Below are 20,097 nucleotides of genomic sequence, written 5' to 3' on the forward strand. Positions count from 1 at the left end.
ACAGACATGGCATCCCCAAATTTCTTTACTGGAAAAATAATAATTATACACAATATGACCTTTTGTTCCTCTAAACTGTGCTGCTGTTGCTAATAAACCAGTCCATACAGTAGCTTTAACTACAAGTTTCCTGTACAGTTTATGCTTTTACCGTATGTTAGCAATACTGTACTCATATATACTTTTAGCCACAGCATAATCAGCAAATGACAAACTGAGTAGCTATATAAATAAAAAAAAAAAAAAACAGCCTCACAAGAGGCACTGGATGTATCAAGTCCAAGCTCCAAAGCCTGAGGTCACTTATGAATGAGCTTAAATCTGAAGTTTATGATCCCCCTGACTTCAGCAGAGATAGCTATGTGCCTTAGGCTAAATATACTCTTAATTCTCAGATGAGATGTTCTTGAAGCATCAAAAAAAATTTTGTTTCCCAAAGGAAAAATATGGTTTTTCTAGAAATCATTGATACACTAGTAATGTTTTTCTCCAAAAGTAGAGAACATGTATTTAAACAAATGGGAGAAGACATAGAATAAATCTGAATCTATAATGAACTCTAAAAAGATAGATCAAAGGGAAAAGTGGTAAATGTAAAACATGCTGACTCATCCTTCATATAGACAGGAAGTTGAACAGAACAGTAAATGTGATGACCTAAGCCCTGATGAAATACCAGCATTTCAAATATGTTTTTGCAGCAGTAAGTAGAGGGACAATTTATTCCCACACATAATTAGAAAGTATTCTAATCTCCAAGGACTTCTGATGACTCCAGAATGTCTAAACTGTAATTTATAAATACAGCTAGCATTATTAAATAATCATGGTGATTCTATTCTACATCTACACGCTACTGGGAGACAGAATTATTCATTATTACAGATATAAAAATCTGTCAAACTTAGCTGTTTGGACTTCTAAGCCTGAAAGCAAGCAAAACTCACTATCTTTTACCTACAGTTTCAAATATTACTGCTACCTAAATAAACTTAACTGAAATCAAGCACTAATCAAAGTTTGAAAATATACAAAATATAGATGCTGTCAGCATCCCACTCCTCAATATGAGATTCAGACAAGAATGTACAATAGAAAAAAGCCCATCAAACCACAATTCTTTAACAGAAAGCAAACAGAATTAGATCAAGAGAAGGACTAAAGATGAAAAAGTAATGGGGTTTTTTTTGCATGACAACTCCAAAATGAGCTGAATTTGCAAAAGTGGTAACTGATTTTATAAAGCTGCAATTGTAATAAATACAAGTGCCATCTAAGGTAACACAGGCTCCTGCATATTTCAGCAAAGTACAAAAAGCTTGGCAGGTACAAAGGAAAAGGTGTTAAATGTGACTGTGGATGGGGAAGCAAAACAACCTCACTTCCAGTTAAGAAGAAAGTGACACAACTGGAAGTGTCTTGCTTTACCTGAAGTTTGAAAATGTGGGAAATCTAAATTCTCCCACTGAAAGAAAGTGCAGTCTTTCCTGTCACCTCCTCTGGCCTTGCTGCGCATCCTTTGCGACTTGTCTAGCACATACCACTGAGCTGATTCAACAGCTCATTACTCCTATATTCCGAGGGGAAAGATCCTCAAGAGTTTTTCTTGCAGATGAGGTAAGAGAGCAGGCTGTTGTGAAACTAGATGTACCAGCTAACACAGGTCTCCATCACTCCTTCCTCTGCGTCTGCCGTGGGGATGAGGGGGAGCAGCAGGCACAGGAGGAAGATACGTGTTCCACAGAGCCCTTGCTCATGGCCTCTGCAGCCCAAAAAACACAAACCACCTGGGTTTCTTTCAACCTCTTGATTTGTTTGCAGAAGAGAGAGGCAGAATACTACTTCTGGGAGAGTTTGAAAAATTCTTTTAAGCTGCTTGTGATAGATCATTCTGAATGAAGTTTAGAGAAACTTAATTCCAAAACATGTTATTTTTCCAGAAGCTAAAGGTGACATTTTTTCCATACCAGTTTCCTTCTTACCTCTACTCATTTCTTTTCCCCTTTCTGCCTACCCCTACTCTTTACTACTTGTGTTAACTCAGTGTCAAAGGATCACAGTCTGGGTTTCCACAAAAATTCAGTACAAGGCGATGGCTTTAGCCTGGTCAGCCTCATCCCAGAGCCAAACCCACCCCTTCCAGATGCTCAATGACACAGCCAACGGTTTCTCCATGTAACTCCACACAGCTCTGCACAGCCATCTGTGAATACAAGTCTGCTGTATTTGCAAACTTAGGGCTTTGATTGAATATGCTCAGAACCAGGAGCTATTTGCATTTAATCCAGCACATGCTGACAGTAAGATGGTTAAGCGATGTATTTGTCATTCTAGCTTAAACCCCGTAATTTACAAGTACATCACATCAGTAATGTTATATTAAGGAGCATAAAGAATACTTTTTCCTGTACCCCCAATCCTGCAAAAATCTCCAAATGAGTCAAAAAAATTAAAGATTAAGTAGGGAGGAAAACAATGAAATTGAACCTTAGAAATAGAGTTATTTCATGTTTTATTAAAGAAGAAAATATATTAGAAATACAGAGACTTGTCAAAACTATTTTCTGTGAAATTAACAGCTTTGGGAAGAAGCACAAAAATAACACTACAACACAGCTGTGCTTTCATTTTATCTACTTCCTGCTTTTCAATCTCCAAATAAGTATATTTTTATAGTAAATAGCTTTTTTTTATTAAGAAAAACCTTTGTGAGAAAAAAATGGGTCAAGTCAGGAAGATCTTCAACAGGTTAATCATGATGCCTGGCCTTTTCATAGTCAGCAAAATCAATTTATTGTAATAAAAAAAGTTTACTACCAACATTTTTTTTTCATAATAGTTTCTCAGGACCTGGGGCCTCTCTGGTTTCCTTAGCCTTTGCAAAGACATTGCTGTAGTCCTTTTTTCCTAAAACATACGTGAACTGTGTTTGCAGGGCAGAAAAGATTTAGAAAGCAAGAGAAAATGAGCACATTATCCATCCTGCAACCAAAAGGCAATTATTTACCAACCATTTTCTGTTTCATTTCTGACATTTCTCAGATTCAGCAGTAACTGTGTTACAAACAAGCATTACTATCAAAAGCTGGATGTAAGGAATTAATGCATTTTAAACACTGAAACAGCTCAGAGGAATGCCTTTGTCTGTCAGGCGTGTTTCACATTTGTATACATGCTAGTCCTTAGGTACAGACATTTCTACAAAGGCTATTTTAAGCACATGCACACAGAGCACCGTAGACTGAGGGATGCTGCATGGGGCCAGTGTCTCCAGTTCTTTGTCAAAAAAAAAAAAAAAAAAAACAAAACAAACAAACAAAAAAAAAAAAAAAAAAGAAAAATTATAGGGATACCCATAGACTCCGTAATACTGCAGTGTGTAATAACATTTTGTGCATGACTTGCCATTTGCAGATCCATGCATATACATGTTACCCATCCTGCAACAGAACACTTGTTTCTTATTCTTAAAAGTGTATTCAGAAAACTTCCCACTGCAAACACACTTCCCTTTAAATCTTACCTGGAAAGAGACTCTCTCCTAAAGACATCACATTACAAAAACATGGGGGGGAAAAAGAGCCCCCAAACCCTCTAACACTGACAGTACCCTCAGGAGGCACAAGGAATGCACTGTCCTTTGATGAAGCTACTGAAGCAGCAGCAGGCAAATTTTGCTTTGACAAACTTTCATTGTCAAGCTGTTCCCTACAGGAAGGGTTATATGGAAGAATTTTGAGAATTGGAATGTGATAAGGAGATTACTGGGCATTACTCACTTTGGATCAGATGAAATATTCCTAACATAAGCTTAACTACAGAAGGGACAACTGGAAAATTTCTTCAAGGCTACCTTTCAGAGTTTATCTCAAATTGTTCCCTTGGCAAAAACAGGTGTACAATGTCCTTAGTGCAGAAAACTAGACAGGCTTAGGCTATACAAACCAAAAGCACAGCTTTCTTCTAGGAGTCCCCAAAAGGACAAAACATTCTCAGGTCTCAGGAAGATCCTGTACCCGCAACCAACCAGCAAAGCATTTGCTACCTATTGAATCCCTCTCCTAATAGTGAACCTAGGCTGTAATAAATCTCAGGGTTTATGACCTGCACAACATTTATTTCTGAATTCCTTCCCACTCAAGGGAAGTTGGAGCTTAAAACATAAATTAAATTCAACAAAATCGAAACAATATGAAGGATTTGACAGAACACTCACAGGGACAAAAGAAGGAACAACAGACTCTCTCATCACAAGAGATTCAGGTAAAGAAATACAAAAATAAAGTCACCTAATATTTTCAAATACTACAGCAGATTTGACCCAACCTTTGAGTAATGAAAGATTTTGGAAATATTTTAAAAGTAATTTAGATTTGAGCCCAGGCATTTGTTGCTTAGTATGATAGGCTTTTGCAATATTTTTTCCCTCTTGTTTATATAAAGAAACTTGTAGTATGCTTTGGCATTTTTTCTGCAGAAGAAAATAAAAAATCATAGGAGCAGTAACAGTAGCAGATACACCAGCAACAGCAATGGCACGGTCTGCTCCACTTCATGCAATGACACATGAAGAGGCACAAACCAGAACATAATTGGCCTCTAAAGAATGAAATTACTCTAGTTATTACTGCAGCTCCATCCCATTGGTATCATAAGTATGTCTCAGACTTTACTGCCAAACCCCCATGACTACTGGAGTATCACTTATGTACTACAAGTAAATTAAGCGACGAGCCCATGGTAGCACTGGAAATTGGCATCAGAGAATCCAGTTCAACCCAGGAGACGCACAATCAAGTTTCAACTGTCAGACTACTATTTCTTTCTTTATCTAAGAGTGAAGCCACAATGATACCAGAGATAAGTATTTCAAAAGGTCAAAAGCCATCAATAACTCACATACAGTTTCAGTCAGACCTTGAAGTACGATCCCTGCAGAAGTTGTATCAAAGGAGCAATTGTTTTTTTAGTATAAACAGAGTTATGGTTGTTCTGTAAAATAATTATAAGCTCATAATTATTTTTCTTACTCCCTAAATCTCTCATAAAAGTAAGAATACAGGCCATACTCCTCCAAGGTTTTCATCACATTTTCATTTTAGCAAGACATCCAGTCCAGATCTTTGTAAATTTACAAAGCAGGAGAAAAAAGCAGCACTTGGCATCCTACTTAAACTTTGCCATCTAGAAGTGCAGAGTTGCTTTAAATAGGACGCTATGCTTTGATTTGTCATAATGTTTATTATTGCATTTATTTTCTGCCTGCAGATATTATTAAAGATGATGTTTCATCTCAATGTATGTATAAAATCAAAGGAATGAAGAAAGGCAATCTGCCTAATTTAATTACTGTCCTGGTTCTTTCAGTAAATGATGGTTGAGCATACCAATATGAATAAGGATTTGTTACTAAATGTCACACTGTAACTATAAAAGAGCAGGAAATTGAGATACAGCCTCTGAAACTAATTGTTCTACGATAACCATACAAATGCATCTCACTCAAAAGTATTCTTTAATGACCCTGAAGTTCACAACTGTGCTCTTTTGCCCCTCTTGTCCATTAATGAATAAACCTCTTGGTATCTAAATTATGTGATGCTCTGTGATACTGCTCCACTTAAGTGAGTGGGTTTTACAAGTACATATCACTAACAAAATTTGTAACAGTCAGATAGGAATCTAACACACACCCCATTTGAATATACCAGTCCTTCACCACTCTTCACACAAAAACAAAGAGATAAAAATACCAGTTTGCTCAGGAAACTGAGTATTCTCCTTGATCCACTGAGAACACACAGCACAGGCACATTATCTATATCCCAGACACGTTTTAAACGTATTCTGAGGAAAGCATAGCTAGAAGCTAGTCCTACATGCTTCCTCATCAACTAGGTTTGGTTACAACTCAACTTTTAAAGTAAAATACACTAAAAAATATTTAGGATAAAGTTAATTTGGTATCAGTTCTAGGTTGTGTTTTGCTTTTCTCAATTAAAATTGAAATAGGATTGCACCATTCATTTACATAAGTAAGGGAATAGAAACAGGGCTCAATCCAGTATTTCTTTTCCAGAATATGGATCAGGATGCTAGAAGACTAACCTTATATTAGCCTATAATTTCTAACTAGTTCCATTCCAATTTAATACTAACTTCACTATTTCTTCTTCTTACTCTCTGCAGTTTACACTTCCAGAGTCCTAAGGCTGGCCTAGCCACAAGTGTGCAATGGTTACTTGAGACTAACATAAATATGCTCTTGTTATTTGATACTGCCACACATACTTTCACTTGCAAGCTCTGCAAAAATCCCTTTCCTCCATGCTCAGTCCTCTTTCAGGAGCTATAGATCATGGTTAGAAAAGTTTAGAAGATGCCAAGTTTTATTTAATTCCCTGGAGACCTTAAGTTATTCCATTACTGTGCAATATTTATTAAACAGTGCTTCAGGGAAAAATGTGCAGCTTAGTAAAATAGGTCATTCTGAAAATATATAAAAATCCCTGTTATAACTTTTTCCAGATATATGGAAACTAGAGGCATGTGACTTTCCACTCAATACTTCTAATCCATGCTGGAATTCAGACATAGGTGTGAAATCAGGCTGGCCACAGCTGTAGCTCAGGATGCTCTGCCTTCAACACAAGAAGTTTGATGGAGGAATTGCTGGCATTTATTCAGCAAGACATTTTCTCTCACAAAACTGAAAACTAACATGAACTTTGCCTTTTAATTGGTGTTAGGATATCTGTAAATAATGTAGTGAAGTCACACATCACTTTTTGTTTTGTTCATTATTAGTACACTTATTACCTTATTATCCAAAATTTGTAGTAACAGGGCAAGATGCTAGTTAGCTAGATAATCTTTAAACCTGTTCTTTGGCAGTGACACAGAGCTCTCTATTACTTTACTTTCATAATCTTTACTCTGTTCAAAACCTTTAAGTGTAAACCAAACTGCTCCTACTGCTATTCCAAACAGAAATCTGAAGAAGTGCTGCTCTAGCATGCTGCTTTAGCCTGATCTGTAACACATACAACTCTATAAGATGGCATTTGGCAATTATGAGGGTTTCAGAAGTGCTCAAGGAGCTGAGTGTCCAGTTCCAATTAAAAATCAAAATAGGTCATAGTTTATAAATGCAGAATCATGATCTGCTGCCAACAACACATTCATAAGGAAAGCAATACATTCAAATTCGTTAAGTATTTCTGCTCTAGTTCTAAGCAGCTTTTTGATTAAAATGCATCATTAGGTCTTTTTTGCCTATTATCTATTTAAAAGCAAATTAAAACCTTTGAAATTTTGCTCTCCTTGCACTGACAAACTTCTGGTAAAAAAAAAAAAAATAACACCAAAAGACCAAAGGCATTTCATCACAACTGAGCACTCCTATTGTGTACTAAAAAATTAATAAAAATAATTAATACATTGAATTAATAAGACACAGGAGGAACTCTAAACTCATCACAGAATTTTCACATAGTTTGTTCATCACATTCAAAATACTTCAGCAACTACCTAATTAATATCACTGGGTCATTACACCAACAATTTAGTTTGGCTGGGTACTGATTGTAATTGATCTGCAGAGTAGCTGGATTTAAAAGAAATACAATTCAAATGCCAGAATTTTGCTTATTAAAAAACCAAGTACACTGTGCTTTTGTTGGTAAGGCAGCTAATATCTAATGTAGGGATGTTACTAAAAGACCGTATTCTGATATAATGAATTATTCTAATTTGACATTTACATAAGTATTTTTGTGTATCCACCTCAAAACCCTTTCTGCCTTCCCCTCAGTCTGCAAAATCCATGCTGTAACCTGTCATTTCATTCATAAACCTTGAGCAAGAACCAAAACTTATATTACCACAGAGTTAAGAAAACACTTAAAATGCTTCTAACAGACATGGTCTTAACTTAGGTTTGATCAAAATGTGTTCCATCTCTGAAAGTATTCGGTTTTTTAGGAGCTAAATAATATTTTGATGGATTTTGACAGATTATAAAGTTTCAGATTCATATAAAATTTCATATTTCCATTTTTTTCCTCAGCAAATAAGATAAATAATTTCATTTCTGAAATATGCTGAGTGAAGTAACTATGCTGCAGTATACATTGGGTCACAGCTTTTCATCTGAGGCTGGGACATTTAATCCAAAACAGCTAAAGCACAGGCCAAAGACAAATCTCTCCTAAAAATTTTAGCAAGCTACATTATTCAAAACTATTCAGCAAGCATTCCAGCAGCAACATGATGGATGCACAGGCCAGTACGGGCACCCAGCTAATCAATATCACACCCATGAATAGTCACTGCATAGTGTGGAGCCTGATGGGGAAGAGACAGGACCATGTGCTTAATATTCAGCACCAGAAATAGTCCAGCAGCTTTCAGCCAGACCACTCGCTGCAAATCCCAGCTACACACACACATCTTTGTAGGAGGATGCAGGGCACCTGTTCCATGCTACACATGGCAAATACTTAAGGAATTACCACAGCCCTTGGATAGCTGTGCTTTTGTGAACTTTCAGAAAAAAAACTGCACTCCTGATTTAATGACAACACCAACCACACAAAATCATTTGGTTTTCAATAGGCTACAGCACAACACCGGCACACAACTCATGCACATTAATGTGCATCACTTGAATAAATTCCCCCACGGCTTGTATCACTGAATATAAAGGTTTTCCTCATACATTTGACTAATCGATACTTGGAATCAAATACATTGTGTTTCATGAGGGAAAAGGAAAATGAATGAAGTTAAATTAATGCTGCCACTTTCTATAAACCTGCAATAATTTCCCACTATAGAAACCACTGACTTAATTATTTTACAACCGGAAATCAAAGCTGCAGCATATTTTAAAAGTCTAATTTACTCAGATTAATAAAAAGGCACCCTCAAGACTCATCATGTATGTCATATTATGCTTCGTTTTAAGCATTCTATCTTAAGAACAGTATGCAAAACTCTCAGCAAATCACATTGATTAATATTTTGAATTTGCATGCAGTAGCGCTCTGCACTCACCAAGTACTATACAAATATTATTTTATTAAATTTCAAAGCAATTGTGTTAGGTGGGATAATAAAATGTCTCTGTCTTACATTCTTTGTCTCAACAGTACAGCCTTTAAAACAGAAGCAAAAGTAGTAAATTAAAGCAGTAAGCTCACTTACAGAAAGAAAGTCGGAAATGAGGGATTTCCAGACTTCTAAAGCTGTGCTAAGACCAGCAAAGCACAGACATCTATGTCCAAAGTAGAAGCATCTGCCTGAGGTTTGCAGGTGTCTCCTTATCTTCTCTTGTATGGTTAGTGAAAAAGTTAGGTTTTATTTTTTTTAATTTGCTAGTACTCAAAAGGATTTATAGCACCTTTTTGCAGGAGCCTCATTTCATGCTGGAGGGCAACCAGCTCATTTGGGAAAAGCTGAGAGGGCAGAACGAGAGCACAAGTAAAAAATGAGTTGGAGTAATAAATAAATAAATAAACAAACAACATCATAAACAATGAAAGAGGTAACAGATCTTTGTCTCTTTTGCCCTTCTATCTCTATATTTTAATTAACACAGCATACCACTTTCTGCAACATCTCCTTTCCTACCAGCTAGCATGTAGCTCTTCTTGAAAGCTCCTTAATAGAGAATTCTCCCAGAAATCTTTCCAATATAATTTTATTTTCTATTCATAAATGGTCACTAAAACAATGGTAGATCAATACAATACAATTATTTTGTTAAATTAATATTATATTGTAAGCTTCAGTACAAAGACATATCCGCACATTAACAAATACCGTTCTTTAAAACTACAGCAGCTAAAAGCAGAAATTATTGTAAATCACCTCTTAACTAATAAATCTCTAAAAAACTGGAGCTCCTAATGGCATTTAATAGAATTTCTCAATTTGCCATTCATCAGCTCATCAATAGTGTTTATCAACTGGGACAGTACCCTTCAGAATTGTAAAGTCTGAATAACACAGCTTGATGTATACAGCCTCCTCACCAAGGCATAATATTTGATATTCAAGTTAGAAATGTGATGTTAGCTCTTGTATTCATGTAATTTGTCGTTAGAAATTTTCATAGCCTTTTAAAGAATAGTTATTCCTCAAGCTATTCCTTAGCTATACCTCTGTAACAACTGAAGAAAGAACTGAGTAATTTTTCAATTGTATCTCTTCATATTTCAATTTATTTGTTAAAATACTGAACAGAGCTTCTCTTGGAACATTTCTCCCCATAGTAATTCCCCACATAATTGTTTATCAAAAGCCAAATGGAACACAGGTGAATGGCAATACAGCTCTAGGACTGATGGCTTTAACGAAATAAATGCTGCAATCAGCATCAGTACGTAGAATATCAACAGGATTTTTACTGTACTACAAATAGTCACAGTACTGCTAATACCTTTGACTTCCAGAAAAGCATAATTTTAATGTTTCTATTAAAAAGGCAGCATTTTGTACAATATGTTTATACCCATGAACACCTTTTTTTGATAAGACTAAGAACACATGCATTAACTCTCAGTTGACTTCAGTATGAAACGTGTGAATGTCAAGACACACAGATCCCCTGCAAGTATTAAAGAAACATAAGGAACTTGTTAGGAAGGTAAACTAATACTGTAATAAAATGGATTAAATATGTAAAGCTGACATAATATAGGGCTGAATCTTCTCTATAGAAGAGACAGCACATCTATCTAACCTCTAACTAAAGGAGGCGCACAAATCTGTAAGTCTGCAACTGTCTTGACTGAATTTTACTGAAGCGAGCCATAGGTAAACTCTCAAGCCCATTGGTTTAAAGAAGCCTTCACAAAGAGTTCAACAAACCAGCAACTGGCAAAAATTACAGAAAATCATCTACTTTTCAGGCCAGTCACATACTTGAAGAACTAAACAGTTCTTTGGTTTAATTCAAATTCTATTAAAATAGTATGTTCTACAGTAACAGTACTGGCTCATCCTCCATGTGCAATCTGTCTCCTTGTTTCAGAAGCGGGCAGAATTAAAAATCTTAAAAGCATATATTACCTCCCAATTGCCTGAAAGAGCTTATATGTGCATGCCCAGAAATATGATCAATTTCAATCTGATGAATTTATGAAAACGTAAAGCTCTGCATTAAATTAACTCTGTTTTTAACATGATCACTTGATTACTTTTGTGTTCCGGTGCCTGTAGAAAAAAATTGCACCAAAATATTTGATAATGTAATTTAATTGAACAAGTTTGGAATTCTATCTACATATGAATAGAGATGCCTCTTGGAAAAAAAAAAAAAAAAACAAACAAACCCAGAAGTGAAAACAGATAACATATTGACTTGGAATTGCTGAAAAGAATTTTTGTTGAAAAGTCTTAAATCCTGGAAGTTGGCCATAACTTAACTGAGGAATCAGAAAAGGAATTTGTTAAAAGTGTTGAAATGTCAGTATCTAGTTCAAGGCTTTTATGTACTTCAGTGGTATTCAAATGCTGAATTACTAAAAATCAAGCATACTGCCTCAATATCTCAACGCAAATTAAGGTGATGACTGACAACCACATGAACCATTTTGGGCCAGATCCTCAAGTAAAATAAAGACATCAGCTTTATTTGGTGAAATTGAGTCAACTCCATACTGTGGCTCTATCCTTCCAAACCGTTCTTCCAAGCAAATGACTTTAAAAAAGAGTGACAGCTAGGGAAATCCTAAATTTTTTGCAGCTAGATTCACCACCAAACAAATAAAACCGAAGAGCAAATATTACTAAATTTAACACATCTGTGTTTAAAGAAAATGTGCATTCTGCAGTGTGTGTCTCTACATTATTGCTCAGAATAGAAATCACCACCATACTTCAGAGGACAATGTAGATCTCTGTTTTAAAAGCATCTCATTTACTCTGGATAATGAGCCAAGAACGGAGAGATTATGTGTCATAACACATCTCCATCTTAATTCCTTCTCTATCAAGTAAGTTGCTCAGACATTATTATTTTCCCTGTTCTAGAAGCTGCTACAAAATTTTTGTCATCATATACTGGACATAACGTTTCTTTCACTGTGATTTCAGTGCTTTGTAAAAAAAAAAGAAGGAAAACAAAGGTCAGGCCAAGTGCAACACATGAAGGAAGTTTATTTATGGAAAACAGTTCTGCCAGTTAATTCCTTTCCAACCAGTCCAGGGAATAAATAAGTCTGAACCCCATATGGTTTCTTATAAAATGCAATGTTTGTTTCTGAAACCATATTTCTTTAACCAATCATTCAACTTTCTGTAAACAGTTAGTAGTACTATTCAGAATGGGTTAGAAAGGGCCTTTTCTGTGGAGTTCATTTATTGCATTCCAGCTTCAAATAATTTAGAAAACTATAATCAAGCACACATTACTGCTGCAACCCTCCATACTATCTACCTAAGCAAACAGGACAGATGTTTCATCCTGTAAGTAGATATGCAAACGGATTTAAAAGCACAGTACAATGGTTAAACAGAATTATCATAGAGATAATTCAGATACGCTAACAGAATAATCATACAGAGAAAATAAGAAACAGGAGCACAATTCAAGCAGTTTATCTGCAACAATTATTAAATTTGCATCTAAGAATGGACCAGAACTGAAGATGGTCCACACCAGCCAACACATGTCTCAAAAACCCTACTTCCACTTAAGTCTGCAAGTATGTGCAGAATATGGACATCTGTTTGAGTGAACAGAGAAACTGGGATCAGGGAGCAGCAGGTAAAAGAGGTGAGAATTCCTCGTGCTTCAACACACAGCACTGTCAGGATACAGCATCACAGCAGAGCACAAACCCAGAACTCTACCTGGGATCATGCACAAGTCCTACATCGGTTTGAAGACTCACCAAACTCTGCTGAGTTAGCAGGACTTCAGTTCACAGACGAGGCCCTGCTGTCCCAGATCCCAGCAAAGGAAATTGCTCTTCACAGGTCCCACAACTTACCTTGCATAATTCCATTATAAAATGGTAATAAACACAGTATATAGCAATAGTGTATTGTTATTAATCAAGGCAGCGCAACAAGGCTTTAACCAAACATGAGAGAAACCATCAAGTTGCACTCATGTTTCAAGCCAAACCTCCTTTATTTGAAAAAATATTATTCTGGCACAAATAGAATGTGATCGCGATTATTCCACTGATGTTCTTTTGTTAAGTGCCTGCGGTAGGCAGCAATCATTTTAAGTATTTAGAAAAACAGATGGGTCTGCCCTCGGTACTGAAATTCTGTAGCTGTAAAAATCACTTCCATTTCGTAACTGACCATATGAAGTCCAAGTGTGGCGTAAACAGCATTTTTCTGATTAATTACAAACACATTTGGAAATAACTCTAAAAAATTAATACCACTCTCATCCTTCCAAGAAAATTACTCCTTTTTATTTCCAAGTAATTGTAATGAACATATTTACTTTTTATTCCTAGAATAACATTACCTCACTGAAGACAGAAAGCATTTATCTGACTTACCAGAACGCTGATGATGTTGCTCTTCCAGGAACTCCAAGTCAAGCATTAGGTCATCTTCATCCAACTCACAGGAACCCAAGTTATTCAAAACATCCTAGTATAGATTAAAAAAAAAAAAAAAAAGAAGAAGAAGAAAAGAAGGATGAGAAACATTTAGACAGATGTTTTAGCCAAATTGCTCCACTCAAAATGATTTCCAATCAGATCTGGAAAACATGTTTAAGGAGGACCTACAGAAAATCTTTCTGCTAACATTAGATCAGTGAAAAACGGTATGAAACAACTATCCAATTTGAAATGTGTTTGTCACCGTTGTCTTTTTAGAGGATCTCAAATATTTAATAAAAAACCCCAGAAATACAAGTGATATCATCTACCTTTTTTTTTTTTTTTTACTGTCCAGTGATGGTTTTGTGCCTTTCCAAGTTTAAGCATAATTTTTTATGAAGAATAAAAATGTTATTTTTAGTACAACATAAAAGTACCAGTGCATGTTTTTTTATTAAATTTTGGAATTCTGAGCACTGCCTGCCCTTACCAATATACTTTGAAGACAGATTTATTGTTTTCTTTATCAAAAGGATAAAGAGATGCAAATTTAGCATAAACAGGAAATTCAGGCATGAATTATCAACTTGTCAATTTTTAAGTACTTATGTGGGTGGCAAACGCTTATATAGACAGAGAAGAAACCTGACTCTTAAGTGCAGCTGCTTAGGTTCCCATTACCATTTGTTTCCCACGTCTTAACCATAGACACATAAGGCAGGTATACAGATAGGGATAATAATTCTCCATCTTCTTCCCATGTGTATTTTATTTTATGGTCATTTCTTTTGATATGGCAATACATTGATTTTTCTCCACAGACACCAACACCTAACCAAAGCTAATACAATGCCTACTCCAGCTGGCACTTTGTTTGCTGATCAACAAGCAGTATTGCAGGGCTCAATTTTTTAGTCCATCCACAGGCAAGTAAATCATTAGACACTGCATGGGATGGATGCTGGCGCCCTATGCACTGCATATGCTCCCAACACTAATGTAACATAACAAATTAGAGTGAAAGAGGCCAGGTTATTGTCCCAAAGCATTGAACTGTCTGGGAGATCTCTGCATAGCAATCTGCTGTATGGAAAGTAGAGAAATATGACAGTAGTATATATTAAACTAGTAAAAGCCCTTCTTGACTTCAGTTCCAACCATATTTTTTTAGGTTCCTTCTAATTCTTTGAAGTATTTTCCCATCACAATAGATGTCACCTCTTATTCCTATTCACCACTTGCACTTATTCAACCCCTTGGAACAATTATTTCTTCAAATTCTGTTTTCTACTCTTTCACAAACAACATACAGGCAACACAAGGACTTTTTCCTGCATTCTTTCCCTGACTTACCATCAGCACAAGACACTTCTTATGAGATACAGAAGCCACTACTAATGCCGTTACTAGATTTTTGCTCCCTTTTTAAATGAAGATGCAATTATGCACTCAAGCTTAATCAAATGTTATCTTCAACTCAGAGAATTCACAACATACTTTGTTTATATATTGTTTTTTCAACGTAACAAAAGAATTTGATGAAAACATCCAGAAGAACAATCACTGCAATTTTTAAGCAACAGCTAAAAGCTTTTCATGCCAGTAGAGGCAAAAGGTAAAAAGGCTGGAGTACACAGGTTTGTTCTCCACCTTAAAATTATTGTCTATACTACAGCTGACCAACTGAATCCACATTGATATTAATGCTGAGCATCCTTTGATAAGCTACACTAGCAAGAAGCAATGAATTCATGCTAATTGAGCATCTCCTACATCTTGTGCAGTAATTTATGTGTGATCTGAAATCCTGGGAGATTGCCTGCAAAAACATAGTGACTCACAGCCTTCGTCAAGAAACAAATTCCATTTGATTTGGAATTAACAAACACAAACAGAACCACAATTTTCTAAACTGAAGAGCTGAAGAACTGTATAAGACAGACCAAAAAAAAAAAAAAAAAAAAAGGTTGTATTCAACTCCTGCTTATTACTGCTTTTCAGGAAGATCTTCACCACCTGAGTAAGGCTCCGAGTGGAGGCAAACCATGCTCCATCTACCCTCTCTGTCCTGCAAGGCTGATGTATATCCCGCTCCACACAGCAACACCTCTTCTCGACCACCTGAGCTGAGGGCTCCCAGCTGCCCTCCCAAAGCACATGTGACCCCCTTGCCTTCCCTTTCCTACAGCCTCTTCAACTGCACCAACAACAGCAGGAATGATAAAGTGATAAAGAAAAACCTCCCCTGGTTTTTCTTTCTTAAGTACCTCCTCCAGGGAAACAGTCTCCCTCTGTTCCCAGGAGTTCACTTGCTCTTTATAAAGGGACCAATCACAGGACTGGGACCAAACAAATCAGAGCAGCTACTTGTCCATCTTGGCAAGAACAAGGGCTTGACAGGGCTGCTCCACCTCCAAGGATGTCAATGATGGCAGTGTAGCCGATTCCCTGCTCTGATGGCCCACCTGTGGGCAGAGTTCTTCCATGGACACAAACCAAAAATAAACTCAGGAACACAAAAAAGCCCACCCAAGCAGAGAGCACTAGCTAGATTCCCAGGGCTGTTCTAAGTACTATTTTCTGAAAACATATAATTAGAAAATAGGAGAGCTGAGCTCTCAGAATGACCTGCCTAATGTCACAGCACAGCTCAGCAATAAGAAAGAGATCAAGCCATAAAGAGCACTCCAAGTGAGTAGTTTCAAATCTTTGCTACATAAGGAAAAAGAAATTAATTCTTCCATCAAAGTCTCAAGGAACCATTTGCTGTCTATTTAGGGTGGCATACCTTTTATTTATTTTAGCAGGCAAATCATTTAGTTAAGGCACAACCTTGCAGCAAAAAGCTCTTTATTGACCCTGTAAAAGCCCTTCAGAAGCCTGAAGACATACTTCCTACTTCCAGAGTGTGCTTGACTTCTACTAGCATTTTGTAGACTCATAACAGACTCTAAATTAACATTATGTTGCTTTTTTCTTCTAGTCTATCTGGAAGTTGATCATAAGCTGTGAGAAGAGCATGGGAACACAAGCAATCATTTACCCACATGTCTCAGATTTTTCTGGTCAACATAGCCTGCAATTGGTTTAAAAACTATTAAATTCAGTTTGCCAACCATACTTTCCACCTTTGAGTTGGGGGACTACCACTGTTATTTTAAGAAGTTTCTACTCACACAAGAATTCAGCAGTAATAATTTAAACATTACAAACTCAGACTGAACAGCAGCGGTTCATAAAATGGCTCAGGATGTGATTGGTAACCATTAAGCAGAACAGGATGCTAATCTTAAAATATTTCAAGGCATCAGTAACCACTTATTAACAAATTTCAGATTTAAAATCCTTACACCATCACAAGAAATACAAACTGCTATTTTCATCCAACTGGGTATCTTACATGGGACTCATTGAATTCAATGGCATTCAGCTTAGTCTGGGCCGAGCTACAACTTCCTTAACATTCTTAAGTTATATGACCTATGAATAGTTTTAGTATCAAAAGATACCCAGTGGTTTGCATGGGTACAGTACAGAAACAGCTAAAACTTTTTAGTAATAGAGATGTAACCAGGCACACAGTTCCCCCAGCCAGTAAGTTTACTCAGGCTTGTTGAAGAGGATTTCCTTCCTACACTGTAGTACCCTCCCTATCTCCTTTCTCTCTTCACAGTTTCCCTCCCTAAGAACAGAAACTGAAAAGAAATGTAGTGCTTAAGACATACATTTTAGTCCCTTTCCAGAATAGCAAAGTATTTAATTATCTTTATATCTTAATTATTTTATACCTTAATTATTTTTTCAGTAAAGAGGACAACACTAAAAAGTAGTCTAAAAGCTGGAATAAATAACAGCAGCTTTAGCAATAAATATATATAAAATGCCTAAGATAACAGGTCTCAAATCTACCATTGGGCTTTAAATAACGAAAAGCAAATAACATGTCTTTATGAAGGCTTCTTTACTGTGTTTTTTTTCTAATTATTATTCCAAATAACTAACTTACACATATAAATACCTATTCAAATTACTGCTTACTGAATTACAGTCTAGTCCTCTAAAAATTGACTACTCTGCTTTTTAAAAATGGCAATAAAACACATATGAATATGCAAATACACTAATGTATATTATTTTGTTAAGCAGTGTAATTCAATTCCACATGGACCAGGCAAAACTGTATTAACTGCACAATACATATAAACCAAGCAGGCTAAACCCATGCAAAATTGAGTACTTACAACTATTAAACCAAGTTTAATAATTCCGTTTAGGTAACAAACGCTCCCATTTGAACCAGCCAGTAATCAGTGGCACCAATCAAAAGATTAATTTCTTAATGTTTTCACACATCTTTAGTCTAGACTTCTTGCTTGCCTAAACAATTTAAATAATCAAGTTACAACAAGGTCCCAAAGGCTGCAGACAAAGATTCTCTGTCATTACCAGCATTTTTGGAATTCTGTATCTGTTACTTTGTAATTTCATTCTAATTAACATGCAGTCCCTGGTCAACATGATATTCAAACAATTTTTGTGTATTTTTCAAGTGCTATAGTGGTAATCTTGAGATAGATTCAGCCCTGATAAATCTTGCTTTGCTGAGCAAGGGGATACAATTCTTTTTTTCTGACCAGTGTTTTTGGTTACCACACACAGGTTGAATGTGGGGCCTTGCATTTTCCAGCACATTTCCAGGTTCTTTTACACAGATTGAGATTACCATTTCATTGCTGTATTTGTGTTACTGCAACAAAACCTTGACTATTTGTTCAGAGATTGTTCAAGGGTTTTGAGAACCTGAGGTCCAGTAAGCAACTTAAGCTACAAGACTGAAGCACTGGCATGTTCACAGTCATTCAGTTCAAAAACATTTCTCTCAAATACATCCAGGGCTGAAGAAAATATAAACTGGTTAAGTTAACTCTGGTTATAAATACATTGCTATCACCTTACTGTCATGAACATATTAACTATATTTCAATCTTTAATGGATCTTTTGGTCAAGCTTTGCTCAGTTTGACACTCTTTTGTCACTGCACTTCCTCTGATGCTTGCCTTGCAAAATTCTCACTGCTTCTGTAACTAAATTGAGTGGTTGAGATTTGGTTATGGGCATCCATCTTGGAAAGCTGAGTCTTGCACACATACAGAGATACATTTTTACTCAACTGTCTGTAATTCTGCCCCACTGCCTCTTCAGATTGTACCAGGTAAGCCCTAAATCTCAGGGGAATAATTTTTTAGCACTTTTTTCCTCCCCAGAAATAATAGGAAGGGTCTCATTTGCATAAGTGATTATGCAGCAATCACTGGATTTTCAAAGATATTTTTAGAAATACAAGAACAGTATTTTAAACACATTTTGGATTCTGTTTTGCTTTCCTTTGCTCTCATGTTGGCCTCTAGACATCTTTCTGTCTTCCTCTGTATTACTGTTCTTAACTATTTTTAAAATACAAATTTTTATATATATTACTGGTAGGAGAGGGAAGGATATTTCCAAAATGTAATGATTTAATGTGCATGTCTTCCCATTGAAATTATGTACTAAATGTTAATATCTATTATTATAGATCCCTTTTATTCTTCATGGCAGAAACATGCGTGAGAGGCTATTTGAGATCAATGCCATTGCAAGAGTATATAGAAAACACACTCTAGGGAGAATAATTTGATTTTTTGTGAAGTCACATGTATGACAATTCACCTGTATCAACTGAGGGTCACTGAATATCTGATGCTGGAGAAGAACAGAATTAAATACTTATTTCAAGACTGAAATGATTTCTAAAGATTGCCGAAGGATAGTACTTCATCAAAATTGTATTCAACAAGGGAACGTGGCATACAATCAGTATAAGAATGAAAACTGAGACATACTCAAGGAAAAAGAAAGACCTTGAGCTATTTAAAGTAATGTTAGCTGCTAGAACCGTACCTGAATAATTCATGGACATAATGAAGTATTTCCCCTTCTGCTCTCTCCCACACACTTCAAAGGGAAAATGAAAGTATATGAAATCCAGCAAACAGAAAAACTTTTAAAAATATAGAATCTCTGCCAACAGCCTGAAAATCTTTGCATCAAGTGTAAAGCTTATGGATTACTTTCATATACCAAGAGCAGCTTAAAACAGTTCTTTTCTCCTGAACAGCACCACCCAAAAAGCATATTATTCCCTGCATGAATAAACTGAAGACTTTAGAAAAGAAAAAGTAAATCTTGCCACGTTTGGTAAAAACATCTTCTGTAGCTAATATGTGAAAATCCAGTTATAAAATAAATTAATGTACCCTTAAGAACCAAAGACAGAAAATTATCAGTGGAGGGAACAGTCTAACTACAGAGCTCAGATTCATCATGCTGTTCTTCAAAATATTTTCTGTGTGCACTCTTTCGGCCATGTAAGGGAAGAGCAGTACTTTCCACCTGATTGGTGCTTCTGCCCTTTCGATTCTCTCTGTGCATTAAATCAATGTCTGCAATGATGGTCCTCTTGCCTGAGTGATTATAACT

General features: G+C 36.1%; 1 protein-coding gene across 14 annotated transcripts in view; it reads right to left on the reverse strand.

Moving 5' to 3' along the window:
- CCSER1 (coiled-coil serine rich protein 1) overlaps positions 1-20,097 on the reverse strand; it is a 627,741-nt gene that overhangs the window by 478,675 nt on the left and 128,969 nt on the right. For all 14 annotated transcript variants that reach the window (XM_068187575.1, XM_068187574.1, XM_068187578.1 and 11 more), the window contains exon 4: positions 13,530-13,623. In XM_068187575.1, the coding sequence (XP_068043676.1) occupies positions 13,530-13,623 (94 nt within the window). The remainder of the gene's footprint in view (positions 1-13,529; positions 13,624-20,097) is intronic.

The sequence above is a fragment of the Anomalospiza imberbis genome, chromosome 4, assembly GCF_031753505.1.
Source record: "Anomalospiza imberbis isolate Cuckoo-Finch-1a 21T00152 chromosome 4, ASM3175350v1, whole genome shotgun sequence".
NCBI classification, from domain to species: Eukaryota; Metazoa; Chordata; class Aves; order Passeriformes; family Viduidae; genus Anomalospiza; species Anomalospiza imberbis.